The sequence below is a fragment of the Xiphophorus maculatus genome, chromosome 9 (genome assembly GCF_002775205.1).
Source record: "Xiphophorus maculatus strain JP 163 A chromosome 9, X_maculatus-5.0-male, whole genome shotgun sequence".
Taxonomy (NCBI): domain Eukaryota; kingdom Metazoa; phylum Chordata; class Actinopteri; order Cyprinodontiformes; family Poeciliidae; genus Xiphophorus; species Xiphophorus maculatus.
In genome coordinates this window covers 4,970,993-4,986,602 of record NC_036451.1, presented here as the reverse complement: position 1 = coordinate 4,986,602, position 15,610 = coordinate 4,970,993, and the positions used below count along the sequence as shown (strand labels likewise).

At 40.2% G+C, this 15,610-nt stretch overlaps 1 protein-coding gene across 1 annotated transcript; it reads left to right on the top strand.

The window, feature by feature from the left end:
- The first annotated feature begins 1,622 nt into the window (after positions 1-1,622).
- ivns1abp (influenza virus NS1A binding protein) lies at positions 1,623-14,797 on the top strand. The gene is made up of 15 exons (XM_005803895.2): positions 1,623-1,807; positions 5,827-6,105; positions 6,300-6,433; positions 6,556-6,725; positions 6,815-6,890; positions 6,969-7,142; positions 7,345-7,470; positions 10,269-10,379; positions 10,784-10,925; positions 11,011-11,235; positions 11,904-12,025; positions 12,266-12,392; positions 12,501-12,632; positions 12,983-13,156; positions 13,583-14,797. Exons 3-15 carry the CDS (start codon positions 6,323-6,325, stop codon positions 13,843-13,845), a joined length of 1,953 nt encoding a protein of 650 aa, XP_005803952.1. The 5' UTR covers positions 1,623-1,807; positions 5,827-6,105; positions 6,300-6,322; the 3' UTR covers positions 13,846-14,797.
- Positions 14,798-15,610: the final 813 nt, after the last annotated feature.

Genomic DNA, 15,610 nt, shown 5'->3' with positions numbered 1-15,610 from the left:
GTGAAGCTCTGACTGACACCTTTGTTATAACACTAGGCCTTGCTATCTAATCTAATTAATGACGAGCTTTGGTAGGACTAAGCTCTTTTCAGTCAAGGCATGTGAATGAGTTCAGTGACGTGTGTGTGCTTCTGCAGGGAAGATTTGGCCCGGATGTTCCCTCTTAATGGACATGAGATGACCCATGCAAGGGTGATTGTTCAGTTAGATGCCATGAGTCAGAGCTCGCACATTAAGGCAAATGAGGAGTAAAACAGTAAGAGTGAAACAAAAGTGATCCTTTCATTCAGGCATTTAGCCTGTCTACTCTGGATTTTGCAGTAGGGTCTAAATAGTACCACATCTGATTGGAATAGTTATTAATGCAAAATGTGACAAGAAGTCATTTTCACTTTATTTGTTTTTTTTATTATTATTATTTATGTTAATTTCATATTGCAAACTGCTTATTTTTAAATTCTTGGTCATTTTGTAGTTGGGGATTTTCAGCAGTGATTGTTTTGCTCTTGTGGTGTTTTGTGATTACTATGTAATTAGGGATTAGGGATCATTTTATATAATTTAGGCTCTGTTGATTCTTTCTTATGTATTATGTAGAATGTATTTCTTCATTAAAAAAATTCTGGACATCAAACTTATTCCTCCTTAGAGCCCTTTAGAAAATGGTCCACATCGGTCGAACCACTTACATGGTCGTTCTTACAGAGCTTCCCCGTTTTTACGGCAAGCAAGATTACTATTTAATGACATGTGAAACGCTTTAAATTTGATACCCATAGTGCATTTAATTTAAGTCAAAATTAATTAATTATCTAGCGCTATTGATCTTGCTCTGAACCATTAGGCCACTTTCCCCCATTTATCTGTAAACATCTTTCAGCTTCCGAATAGCACAATCACTAATAGGTATCCATATGCTTAATAAAATGCAGAATTTTACTATATATCATGTTATACTTAATATGAAGAGCCTCAACAGAAACAATCTACATCTTGAAGGGCCTAAAAATTCTAGTGAATAGAAAGCAAAATAACATTTGTTTTAGGATCAATGTCACCTGAGATACCTGAACACCTATCTGAATTGCTACACTGATTTTAGGTTGGGAAGTAGCCCTTCAAAATATTTAAAATGTACTTTTTGACTATGAAAAGTAAAAATATTATTTCTTTTTTGCACCAGCAAGGTCTGATCATAAAATGTAAAATAGAGAAATGCAAAACAGAATTTTTGATTATCTTAGTTAATCTTACAAATAAGGATAAATCAACAATTTTGTCAATTTTTTCCTTGAAAAACACATTTGACTATTGTGTTTTGTAAATTTCTTTAATTTCTTGAAAATACTCCCAGTGTCACTGGTGAAGGGGCTGTTTTGATTTCCTTCCTGAAACAGATCTTGAATAAGCAAAAGTAGATAAAAATATTACATAAAAGATGGTTTGATATATTTTCTTCGGCTACCAATTTTAAGTGGTGATAGATTTCTAATGCGCACGCGAATGAATTAAATGTCTTAAAAGCCTTCCATACACCGAAACGCTTGGGCGTTAAAAAGCTTGTAGCACCGCCCACTAATGACGTCGCAAGCAGCGTAGGTCACTTTTCGGGAGCGCGCCTTCTCTTCGCCAGCCATTCCATCCTGGACTGAGTGGACGTGCTTGTTCCGCAGTGACAAAATAGACATCTGTTAATCACGCTACAAGCCTTGAGTGAAGTCGCGTTGCGTCTCCTCTTTAAACCCAACCAACAAACTCTGAATTCGCATTAAATATGCCTAATATCGCTTGTTGTCAAAAGCCTCAGGTAAGGTTTTTCTCCTTTCCCTCTTTCTCATTTGTGAACCAACGTTATTGGTCTGTTAAGTCGTTAGGGGTTGGTTCGTTGAGAACCGTTAAACCTTTTGTCTTCTTACAGATTAGCTATTGAGTTGGCGGTGACTGTTCGTTTATACTCTCTGGTTGAGATGTAACAAAGGAAACTAAATAGCGCGAATGTTAAAGAGGCGCGGAAATGTCGCTCAAACCGCCTCTTTCCGCTTTAACGACTGAACACACGAACAATCCGCTACGATCCGCTGCTGATAGTTTAATTTAATGACTCATGCCGCCGTGGCCATCACACGGCTCTCCATCCTGAGCTGCAAGTAAGCAGCAGGTTGTGCAGTTGGAAAGCTAACATCTGCTTTGCTTCAGGACCTCATCCCTTTTGGTTGCTAGCTGCCCCTTTCTTCAGTTGGCTCGTTAGTAAAATTATTAGAATCGTCTACGTTTGGAATGTGTGCCGAAGTCGAGTCAGCCTAATCGGATACTTACGGGGTCTCCCCGTTCCTGACCCAGATTCCGATGGCGAGCAGAGTAAATGACTTCTGGCTCGCAGCCATCCATCAGGGCCCTGCTGTTACAGGCTGTGTGTCTGTACGTTGCCTCTAACAGAAGAACATGAGACACCGTGCCCTCAGGGGGGGATGGTGCTTTTAGTGCCATATTGTGTCGTGTTTTGTTTTTTTCTTGTTTTTTGTGCTTCTTAGTCATGGAAATTGTGCACACACGTTCTTTTCATCAGTTCTTAAATTTTATATTTGTAAATCGTGGCCTAATGCAGTGGTATTCGGGTATTAATGGTTTTAAAATTAAAACCACGTGGTTATTCCGAATTGATGGATGATAAAACCATGTCTATGAACTTGATAATCTCCTAAACTGATTCACAGTAGATTAAATAAATAAATCAAATGATTACAAAAAGCGCTGTGTTGAAAGTTGTTTTGGGGATTTTTTGTATAGGGTGGGGGGCGGGGTGTTTCCGTCACATGTCTAGTTTCATATTTTTATTATTACATAAATCTTATAAAATTTCAGTTTGGTACACTCATTTTATTTTTAAAACGTGTAAAGTGCCTTTCGTGTTTACAGTCGTTGTTACATATAGAGAGTTTATGTTAAAATTCAACTGGTAAATTTCCACTCCGTGAATGTGGGGGAAATATTCCCCAATACTCCACTTCGCCACCAGGGGGCGTGTCTAACAAGCATTGATTGTTCAGCGTCAGACCTGCACTTTTGTGCTTGTTTAATCAGATGGAATAATTGGAGAGAGGGAAAATACAATCAGAGCTCCCCTCTGTAACAAACTGGTCAACAGAGCCTCACTCTTTATAGCACTCTTTTGCTGTTTGTTTCTTCTTCTTCTTTTTCCATCTGCTTGTTCTGTTCTTTTTTTCTCCCCTCAATGGATTTTTCCTCTCATCACTGTACTACTTATGAATCTTGTGTGCACTTGTTGGTTGCAATCAACAATCACATTACTTACTTAGGCATTATCTTTCAATTAGCAAAGCTTTCAGAGTAAAATGGCTAATACTGTGACTGAAGTGGAAACGATGTGTTAAAAGAACCATCTAGAGCGTTGGGGGTGTGGCATGGCTGCCAGGGCTTCTGTCAGTGAAATGAAAACAAGACTGCATGAGTTATTATGGTGGACCTAGCAATGTGGAGGAGTTGAACACTTGAGCCTCCACCAGGAATCTTCTGCCAGATGTTGTGTAACAGCATGGAAGTAGGTCAATGGTCCATCCATGCACAATCGGACCGAATGAATGCATGCTGTGTGCTGGAATATAAAAACCTATATGCAGCATTCTCCATGGCTTCTGCCTTTTCCTGAGATGACTAAAGATGCACCAATCGGATGTTTTGTAGCTGATTTCTGATTAGAGTTTGTAATCTGCTGATTCAGATTTTTAGTTCTTCCAATTTCTTTCTGCAAGTTGGATAAAAGCGCACAAAGTTTATTTTATTTTTTTTCCCGTTTTTGCACCGTTTAAAGTATAAAGTGAACAATATAACTGAACAAATTAAATAACTTAACACCTTTGGGTGGGAAAAGCTCTGGTTTACTCTTAAATTGTTAAATCATTAATTTATTGACCTTTACAGGAGACTTAAGAAGTCTTTTTGTTACTGATCAAATATTTCTTTGTGTAACTGAGAGATTGGTCTGTTTGTTTTGGAGTTTCTATCAAGCTACTTAAGTAGTTACTTATTACATTTTGCCCATTTGTTTTAAGTTGGAATTTGTTCTTATGCCTTCATAAAATTAGACCTACGCTGAGCGACATGGTCATGAGTTTAGTAGGTCACTGAAAAACTGTCTTGGATTATTCATTTATTTCCTTTGCACCTTTTCTTGCACAGATGTTAATTATGTACAGGGATTTCTCCGAACAGACATAAATTATTCAAGACTAGCCTGCCTGTTGCACTTCCTTGTTGTTGTTTTTTCTCTTCAGTGAATATATGCCATAAAGACAATTTATTTTTTGTAAATGTTTTTAAAGTATTCCTTTGGGGTTTTTATGTTCAAGACATCAGAGGGTCAGTGTGATGGTGGTTATTAAGCAGCTTATAGAGAGCATGAGGCTTCTCCTTTTGGAAGTACATTGTGTTACTCAGCCAGCAAAGAGCCGTAGAGGAAGTCTTAAAGGGTAAGGAATAATGCTTAGTGTTTTTGGAAAAGCAGAAAACTATTAAATATTTCATGTGTGAGTGCATGACAAAATCTGTTAAAACACAATGGAGGATTTTATATATATATAAAAAACTTTAAATCAACTATTACTATCCATGACATCAGTTGTAGCGATAATTATATTACATCAGCAAAAGAATTTTAAAATTGGTATGAATTATATTCCGGTAGTATAATTAAAGAGTTTCAGGAAAACCTCACGGTTCGTGTGGATTTAATGGCCGACAATGTGGTTGTTCAGGTTTTTCTTGTCCTTTTTTTTTTTTTCAATATTGGATGACAGAAAAACGTTTGGCAGATTTTGTCCAATAAAATGCAATATGCAGATGGTAGACATGGTGACTCATCGGATTAGAATGGTGTTAATTTCTAGAATTAAGGTCTTGTTGGTACAACTGAGATTAGGCTCTGATTGGGGGGGGGAACCTCGGACTTCTTTTAGATGCAACACTGCAGAGCACAAAGTTAGATTTGAATTCCTAAAGTGAAGATGCACTCTTTCTGACTGCTTTTAGTGTTTTGCTTTAGGTGTTGTGAACTTCTGCATTTCTGAACAAATCCAGCTTATCGCTAACTTCTCAGTGGGTGTGGAATATCACACACAAACCCCAGCATTTTCCTTATTGGCCAGGGTGACTGAAGGGACTCCCTTTGGAGGAGGAGCCAGCTCCTCAGACTTGTCACTATTTGAGAGGTCTCAATTCAGAGTGACAACAAAGTTCTTGACATGAATTGAAATAAGACATTCTTCCTGGACAGGTGGGATGTTGACCGCTGATGTAGAGATTTAAGGTAGGAGTGTGAAACAAATAGACAGCTGTACAGGATTTTTTTTTAATCAAGTTTCCTAGCTGAATTTGGTAAATGTTATTAAAATATGTGCTGCAGATAACTTAAAACTTTCCATTGTTTGAATCTAGTGGAAAGTGAAGAATCCTCATCTATGAATCAAAGCAATTTAAAAAAAATTTTTAAAAATAAAATTACAAAAATGCACCACAGCACATGGTGTTGGACGATGTGCTTGACAGCAAAGGTTGGGAGTTCCTAGTTTTGATCCATTTTCATGATTGGGAAGAATCTCGTTGTGTGCTTGGGAAAATATGTTTTTGGAAGGAGAACTTAGAGTGAATCTTGATAGGGATGAGACGCATTTTAACTACCATCTCGGGTTGCTTCTTTAACTGCATGGACGGGACTCATGCTTTTATTGCTCTGGTGCAAAGAACAGGCAACTTTATTGGAAAAAAATGACTAAGCTTTCCTTCTTTTTTTTTGTTATTTCCCCCTTTTAGGTTATAATGTATGACCAACAGAGAATAAGTACAACTCTATAGCCAACGGGATCTCAAGGACTTGATTACAGTCGCTTCAAGCCTGATAGTTTGTCCGTGCGACTGCTCCCCTTCTCCCTGTTACGCAGCTCGTAGTCGGCTGGCATCTCTTCTGACGACTTCCCATCCCTCTCTTCCGGTGAAGAAGACTTGGTTCTGCTGAGATCTTGGTCTGCTTCGCCTGTTTCTGTTCTATGCTCAGCTGTGGCGTTTCCCTGGATTTGGATTATTGTCTATTAGGTAAGCCTATGACTTATGCGTAGAATAGATAATACACAATGCGCCTTACAAGCACCTTATTCTAATCCTCCTTTGTAATGCAGTAGTTGAAGTTATTCATTGTTGAATGGAGATGGACAGCTTGGAAGCATGTTGCACATGCCTTCTAGCGGCTGTTTTATATGATAAATTTCATGCATCATTTTTTTTCTCAGGAATATAATCAAAATTCACCAAGATGACTCCAAACGGTTATTTGATCTTTGATGACGAGACTTTCCTGGATTCCACCGTGGCCAAAATGAACGCTCTGAGGAAGAGTGGTCAGTTCTGCGACGTTAGACTGCAGGTACAAAATGTCTTTATTTTGCCTTTAAAAGCAGAGCATTTAAACAAATAGTTTTTTTTTTTTTGTTTGTTTTTTTCATTTCACTTGAGCGTACTTTGACACCTTCTGGTTAATTTTTCCAGGTGTGTGGTCATGAGCTGATGGCTCACCGCGCTGTCCTGGCGTGCTGCAGTCCGTACTTGTTTGAGATCTTTAACAGCGATATCGAGACTCATGGAGTCTCTCATATCACTTTTGAGGACTTGAACCCTGAAGCTGTGGAGGTTTTGCTTAACTACGCCTACACTGCCCAGTTAGTAGCTGTTTTTTCTCCTTAGTTCGCCTGATGCACACAGCTCTTTGCTTTATGAAGTAAATCACATCCTTTATATGTTGCTGCAGATTAAAGGCGGAGAGAGAGCTGGTTAAGGATGTGTACTCTGCAGCCAAACGGTTCAAGATGGAGCGAGTCAAACAGGTATGCATTTTCTTAAAACACAACTAATTATTTGAAGTATCTTACACATTGATTATTATAAAACCTGTTGTTCCTTAGATCTGTGGTGACTACCTGCTGTCTAAAGTGGATTCCCAGAACGCCATCTCTTTCCGAAACTTTGCCAACTCCATGAGCGACGGCAGACTTTTGGCCAAGGTGGATGCTTACATTCAGGACCATCTGCTGGACATATCTGAACAGGAGGACTTCCTCAAACTTCCCAGATTAAAGGTAATGGTTTAAACTAACTAAACACATAAAAACATTGAGTGTTTTAGAATATTAGTTGTCAAATGCTAGAAGAAAATGGATTTTTTTCATATTTGTGTTTTTCTGCATTGATGAATTTAAAGGCCACAGTTGAAGTGACTGAGATGCAACCTGTTAGCCTGCTGTTACCTTTGCATTAAATTTTGTTTTTCATATTTTACAGTTAGAAGTGATACTTGAAGACAACCTGACCCTGCCCAGCAACGGCAAACTCTACTCGAAGGTGCTAAACTGGGTGCAGCGTAGCCTGTGGGAGAATGGAGACCAACTGGAGCGACTGATGGAAGAGGTCAGTATCAGACTACGCTGCCTCAACTCTCTGACCAGTTCTTTTGGTCTTACTTTGCCCTCTTCCTTCCTCCTCCTGTTGACTTCAAGAAGTCATTAAGGAGATTGAAGTAGAACTGGCATGCCGATGTCATGCTCCTTTGTCAGGACTGTTCTTTTGTTTTCCTCTGATTTGAGGTTTTTGGAGTATGAAACTGTATTCCTGATCCATACGTCAAATTAGAGGTGAGCCAATAAGAGCTACTGCTTGCTCTTGCTTCTCCTTTGGGTTTGTTTTTTTTTTGTGAGTATGTGGTTGGTTTACACACAACCCGATGTTAATATTGCAGGGCTCGTCTCATCTGAAACACAAACTCAAAAGGTTCCCAAAGGTCTGGTCCTTGGTTCTGCTTTTTCACTCACTGCTGGTTTTGTTCTGTTTTTTTTTTTTTTTTGACTATCTGAACAGGTTCTAGGTTGTTGCTCCAGCACTAACAGGCACTCCTCCCCATTGATTTTCCCCTGTAGGTTTATTATCATCAGCAGGAGACCAGACTGAGGAGCCAGGACTGAGCCACCAGGGTAAATGAGTCAAAGAAAACGGGGAGGAGAGGAGCACCACTGCTGCCTCTCAGCATCCCCTCTTTGCAGCCAAGCAATACTGTGCACCCATCTGTCCCCTCCATGCATACAGATTACATCCCATTCCTCAATTTACCAGATCATGTTACTCACAAGCATTAAGCAATCACTACATTAACCATTTACTCTACATTGTATCCGTTGTAAATATATTGAAATGTATCACCATCAGCTTCTTTGGCTGGTTCCTATTTTTGTAAATCTCTGACTTGCAGATTCCATTTTGAACAACAGAAAAAGATTATTTATTTATTTTTTCAGTTTTTTTTTTTTTTTGCTTAAATTGAGCATTTTTGTAGATTGACATTTAAAAATGCTCCTACATTTTCAAAACTATTCTGGAGGTTCTCCTTTTAAAGCAAATTATTGTGCTTTTTAAATTTTTTTTTTAGATTTTTTTTTTCTTTTTTGCACCTAATCGTGTATATCTTCTACAAGCCCTTGAAGTTAGAGATGCTTTGAGAAATGAGTGAGTGTTGGGGATAATTTTTGTGCTTGAACGACCGTTTTTCAAACACTGTGACCCTACAGCGCTTTGATGTTATGTATCCACAAACACTCTTTAGGTGTGTAGTTGTAACTGAGTGAAAGCTCAACTATACATTCAGGCTGTTAGTTAGGCTATTTATACCAGTTTTGATCAATTTTAATGTGATTTTAAAATCTTGTTTAACTGCAGACCTGTGTAATATGGACTGCCCTCTCTCACACACAGTGTGTGACATTGCCTCACCTATGTAAATATTTAATAATCAATTATGAGAGAATGACTTCTTAAGGATTAATAGTTGCAGTAAACAAACAATTGAAATAGAGGATGGCATATCAGCAAAGATTCATCAACTCATAAATTAAGACATGAACAGCTGTTTTTGAAAGAATCTTATAAAATAAGATGATAAACAGTGAATTGTAATCTCTAAAGGAAATTTGCTTTTTAGTTTTATCTTGAGGTGCTTTTCTCCCCTAATCTAGAAAATTTTACTTTTATTTAAAGGTTTTCAAAGAGCTCACTATCTTTGGGCAACTTTTGAGAAATCATTGGTTCATTTTTATTTTCTTATAGTTCTTTCTGTGATATTGGGATTCACTGAAATTGGTATCTGCAGGTCAGCGCTTTACATGATCGGAAATTGGCAAATAAGATTGGTTTATCTCCGCTTTAGACAAACTTGTCTGGATGATGCATAATTAATTTAATTGTATTTAAATTGGATCTAGCAAAGGAGAGACTCAATTTGTTACTAGTGGAAAATTTGACTTTTTTTGTATAAGACCTCTGTTTCCTACAAATCCTGTAAAACATCTGCTTGATTTGGCTTCAATTCCAAAAACTTGTAGATATAAAACATATTTAGTCACAAGCAGTTGACTGGAACAGAAACTTTTTAGCAGTTTGATTTGACCCATTAGCTATGGCAGTGCATTCACTGACTGAATAAAATTTCAACTTACCAGTCAAGCTGAAATTCATTGATTCTGGTCAACGGACAAGCAATCGGTGCAATTCCTTTACCACTCAAAATTCCCTCTTGACTGAAAACTTGTAATTTTACATGTCTCTCTTGATGAGACAAACTGTCAAATGCAAACTTTATTTTTTTCTGTTCTGAAATTTCTTTTCAAAATTTTTTTTATCTTTGTGTGACTGCAGCACCGTTGCTTGCTGTAGTCTTTTTTTTTTTTTCTTTGTAGCTTGTTTTGTTGGCTGGAGCTGCAGGGCCTAAATGTGATGCTGTTCTCTGGATTTGGCTGCCCACACAATGACCAACTTCTTCAGCTCAACGACCGCTTTTAGAAGCAGCCGCGATGCCAAGACGGACACACACGCTCGCCGTCTATTTGAAGATTTTTCCAGATGCAGTCTTTTCAGTTCTCCTCAAGTTCCCTCTTGCAGTGCAGTCAACATTAACTAGCTCCACCCACTGACAGCCCTTCAGCAGCTCCCGCTCTTGATCTCACACAGTTAACCCGGCCTGTGCATCAGCAGAAGCCTGTGTGTCTTTTTAAAGGAGGTTTTCCATTCAACTGAAGATCCAGATGTTCGTCCCTCCCCTCCCTTCCTGTTCGCAGCTCTGCCGACTTCCCTCTTTCCTCTTCCCCTCCTTGTTGTTGGGGTTTTGAGTCTGTTGCCATGAAGACAGCCACATGGGTGTATTGTTCCTGTTTGTCTTACAGGTGCAAACCCTCTACTACTCACCTGACCATAAGCTGGTGGATGGAGGGCTGGTGATTGATGGGCACAGTGAGGTGTTTGGTGGCGAGGACGACCACCTTCAGTTTGTTCAGGTATTCGACTGCTTGGCGATGGCTTCACTGTAATTAGGAAGCCTCCGATGCATAACTCGGCAGTGCAGCGCTAAGTTTAGCAACTTGTGTTTGACCTTAGTTGTTCTACGTCTTCTCCCGTTCTTGGTGTAGATCTGGTGTGTTTAACGCCAAAAAACCCCCGGCTTAATATGTGTGCTGCTGTCAGCTGAGAGCGTCTATTGCTCTTTTTTTTTTTGCCAGTAAACTTAGCAGAGACTTGATTTAAAAATTTGGCAACATGTCGGTGCTTGGCTTGTTAAAATGACCATAGATTGGCCAGCCAGATCAAAGCGTTGGTTTGGGATGCTGTTAGCGTTCGGTTTTGGCTACTGGCAGGTCTGTGGTGCAAGCTCGGCTTCTGTAGCTGCGTTGTGCTCTTGCAGAAGAAACCAGTGCGTGAGAGTGCCCAGAGACAGCTGAGCTGCAGCTCTTCAGGGAGCCTCTCGCCCTCCAACCAAGCAGCCAATGTCCAAAAACCAACCACCAGGAGAGATTGGAAGTACATCGCCTCAGAGAAGACCACAAGTAAGTGTTTATTGATTGATGTGCATTAGTTTGTTGCCTGAAGTAGAATTTAAATTAATTTTTTTCTTTCTTTCCGTCTTCCTAGACAGCAACTATCTTTGTCTGGCTGTGCTGGACGGAGTGCTGAGTGTGATTTTCCTGCATGGTCGCAACAGTCCCCAGACGTCTCCGACGGCAACGCCCTGCCTGATAAAGAGTCTCAGTTTTGAGGCCCAGCCAGAGGAACTGGAAGAGCACCCGCTCTCTCCCATGCATTATGCTCGCTCGGGCCTGGGTACCGCAGCCCTGAACGGGAGGCTCATCGCAGCAGGTAAGCTTTAAATTTATCCAATTAGATTGCCTCCTAAAAGTATTCACACCTCGCAGGGTGTCTGGATTGCAAAAATATCTTAAGTGTTAAATTCAAATATCTAAAATTAAGCACTTAAAACGCCTTAAACTCACTGAAAAAAAATAGGTTAACCTGAAATATGTTAGCCACATGTCAGTTTGAGTCATGCACAGACATCTTTATGGCACTGTGACTCCAGGAGGTTGCACCTAGCCGCTAATACTCCTGCTAGCTAGCTAGCTTTTTTTTCACAACATCCATCATGGATAAGTGTAAAAACACAAAATTTTCCCAAGTATTTTGAGTCTAGTCTGTAGTACAAATATCTTATTATACTTGGAATAAGACAAAACCAACTTACAAGCAACTTTTCAGTTAGTAGTTCCTTACTATCAATTATAAAAACCAGACATTTTTCCCACTTTTTCATTATATTATGGAATTATCGACAACCTCCTATTTCCTGCTGAAAAGTTACTTATAAGTTGTTTTTTGTCTTATTTCAGGTGTACTAAGATATTCACACTAGAAAATAGACCAAATATACTTGGCAAGCTTTGGTGGTTTTTGTGGTGTAGCAGGTGTGTGTGTGAGAGACGAAATGCTTCCCCAGATATTGAGTGTGGTGGTCGTTTGTGGTCCTGCAGGGGGCTACAACAGAGAAGAGTGTCTGAGGACTGTGGAGTGCTACAACCCCAGCGAGGACTGCTGGACCTTCATGGCGCCCATGCGGACTCCCAGGGCTCGGTTCCAGATGGCTGTGCTGATGGTTGGTCTAACCGCTCGCTCTTATCTCAGACATGTTTAGTGTATAATAAAGTGGCATTTTGAATATTGACCAATTGCACTTGCACCTGTTAGGACTCGTTCCACTTGTCTTAGGTAAACAGCAAAGTGTTTATCAACTCCTTGTTCAAATAACTGGGCTCCTTATTCTGCTGCATTTTATTGGTCCCTGCAGTTCAGAATGTGTTAATTTCTTATTTTGTGTCCTGGCCGCCTCCCTCAGGGTCAGCTGTATGTGATCGGGGGTTCCAATGGACATTCTGATGAGCTGAGCAGTGGGGAGATGTACGATCCACACACTGATGAGTGGGTTCAAGTGCCAGAGCTGAGGACAAACCGCTGCAATGCAGGTCAGCCCGCTGCGCCGGGGATCATTATCTTTTCATAAGAACAACCTAATTAACATTTTAAACTCAATTTACTAGCTGGTCTGACTCTCCGCTGTGTCCTCTCCAAAGGTGTCTGCTCCTTGAACAACAAGCTTTATGTTGTCGGAGGGTCGGACCCCTGCGGGCAGAAGGGCCTGAAGAACTGTGACGTTTTTGACCCTGTGGCGAAAACCTGGTCTAACTGTGCCTCCCTTAACATCAGTATGTATCTATTCAGTTCCACAGTCGTGCACCTGTCAAATACAGTGCACCAAGTGTTAGCATAATGGGTGCTGAAAGCCCACCCACTAGGGCAAATACAGTATTGGCATGCAAAATTTGCATATATGATACTTGAAATGTAGCATTCTACTATAACTAATGCAATTTGCGTGCCTTGACTATATCATGCTGAGATAAATGTAATCAGTGTAGGCATATTTGGAGATGTAAAGATTAAAAAAGAAAGAAAAAGCTGTACTGAAGCTGCATGGTGTTGAATTTCATAGGATGATTCCGGCAGCTGAAAAAAGCAGGCTCTGCATCGATAACAGCAGCAATTTTGTTTCCAGGGAGACACCAGGCTGCAGTGTGCGAGTTGGATGGCTTCATGTACGTGATCGGAGGAGCAGAGTCGTGGAACTGCCTGAACACCGTAGAGCGCTACAACCCTGACAACAACACCTGGACTCTGGTGGCCCCCATGAACGTGGCCCGCAGGGGAGCCGCTGTGGCCGTACACGCAGGTGAGCCCGACCACAAACGAGAGTTTTAATGGGATTTTATTTCATAGACAACACGGTAAAATGAAGCAAATTGGAAGTTAAAAGATGTATGGAGGTGTGGAGTGCATTTGTGTTCAGCCTCTTTCCTCTGAGGATGTTGGTGTAAGGGGGGGGGTTGGTTGTGGCAGAACATTTGGTCAGAATTGATTTAAAGGCTCAAGAACCAGGACGATGACCCTGGACTTACTCATATCAAATGGTTTAGATCCAAGCAAATTCACAGGTTAGAATGGCCTAGTCCAACTATAAAGTCCCAATGACGTACTTGGAAACGTTCCTCATTTTATTTTCCTTCAGGTTTCTATTCCTGTACCTGTTCGTTTTGAAGAAACTTACTAAACCGCAGAACTCTTGATTGTTTATTTGCTGATGTTTGCCTCTACGCAGGCAAGCTGTTTGTCGTGGGCGGCTTCGACGGCTCCCACGCTCTCCGCTGCGTCGAGGTGTACGATCCTGCCCGCAACGACTGGCGGATGCTTGGCAGTATGATCTCCTCCCGCAGCAACGCCGGCGTGGCCATGCTGGGCGAAACCATCTACGTCGTGGGCGGCTTTGACGGAAACGAGTTCCTCAGTACGGTGGAGGTGTACAACCCCGAAACGGATGAGTGGAACGACTGCACCAAAACCCCATCTCCCCTCTCTGAGTGAAGGGAGAGGAGATGGGGAGGGAAAACGGGGGAAACAGGGTTCTGGAGTTTCACAGTGCTTCACTCATTTCCAAACTAACAGGCTTAGTGACGTAATCGTGTTTCGTGATGTTTTCGTGTCTGAACGGGTATACGTGGGTGGGGATGTTGAGGTGAGGAGTCTTCAGTGAAGACTGGCTTAATCTTAGCAGGTCGGGGAGGGGGGAGGGAATATTGCTGCCCAAAGCAACGTTGACGCCTTTTTTTTTGTTCTTGCATATTGCATAGATTTTGGTTTTGTCTTGTATATATTTTGTTTCTTCCTCTGATTTTTTTTTTTTTGTCATATGCCAACATTTACTACACTTAGTGCTTTTCATTTCATTTAAGTTTTAGAAGCTAGTCGCATGGAGGGTTTTTAGATGAGTTTTTACTATCAGACCACCTAGAAAGGTGGCAGTTTGAAATGGTAAAAATTTGAGTTCAGAAAATGTGTAAAGTTTATTTAAGAAAATTTCTGTTGTGTTTTTTTTTTTTCCCCAAAATATTTAAAGGTCAGTGGTTTGAAGCCTTACTCTGTGTGAGTTGCTAAACACCCGTCAAAGCTTTCTGTCATTTTAAATAAACCGGATTGTTTTTTGACTCTTAAAATGATGGCCTTTTTTATATTTTTATACACTGCTGATTTACCAGTAACGTAGATGTAGTAGCAGAGAGCTTACGTGAATCTAACCAGTGCCAGATTTAGTTGACCTTTTTTGTGCACACGCCAGAAACGCACAACCATGCTTCTGCTAACAATTTTTTATTTTAATGTGATTTTTAACTAGTTGATGTACGTAGAACTGCAATTTACAGAGAATCCTTTTGTGTTTTAAAGTGTCAGGCATTGGCAGATTTTTCTGGAAGGAATGTTGGTGCAAGAAATTTCACATTTGTAACATTTCTTAATTAATAAATCATATAAATCTAAATTTTGTCTTCAGTCTTCTTTGTTTTTGTTGGTAAATAACTGATACTTTTTTTTTAAACAAAAGCTTATAGTTGCATCTCTGGTAAAAATCCTCCTGAGATCTCAACAGAGTTGATCCAATCAAACATATTGATTGGAAGAATGCAAAGGATTGTCTAGTAGTTTGTGAAATGGGTTCTGACTATTTTGCAGACTAGAACTTATTTCATTCTGTAATTTGAATTCTGAACAGAAATATGTGGAGTTCCTCAAGGCTGTATTCCTGGAACACTTAGTCAATCATTTACACTATCAACAAAGCTCAGACCTTGGAGTAATACTCTCGTACAATGTGGTTTAAAACAATTTTTTATTCTTTGGCGACTGAACTTTGAATCTTTAATAAATGATCAACAGCTGATTTTGTGACTCCAGTTTTAGCTCTTACTGCATCGTCTTACAGTCCTCCAATTACTGTGTCATGGCCTCTGCCTTTAACCTTTAGCTATTTATATTTTCCTCATGGACTACTGCAGCAAGCCAGGTTATTTTCAGTCCCACTAAGTATCTTACCAAGGAGATGAGACTCAACTATCCAAAGGAAAAAAAGAAAGCAGGAAGGCACAACCAGAGTGACTGTGGGTTGTGAAACCGGGCCGGATGAGTAGGCTGCTTTTTTATGACCCCAGACATCTAAGGCTGCCTGTCAGAACCGGTTAAATCCCTCCTCTGTGCTCATTCACAAGTCAGTGTCAGTGATCTGCTGAGCCGCCTGACTGCTGCAAACGTGCCATGTTCAGGAGAAAGTAGGGACTGAATCCTGAATCCGGTCATC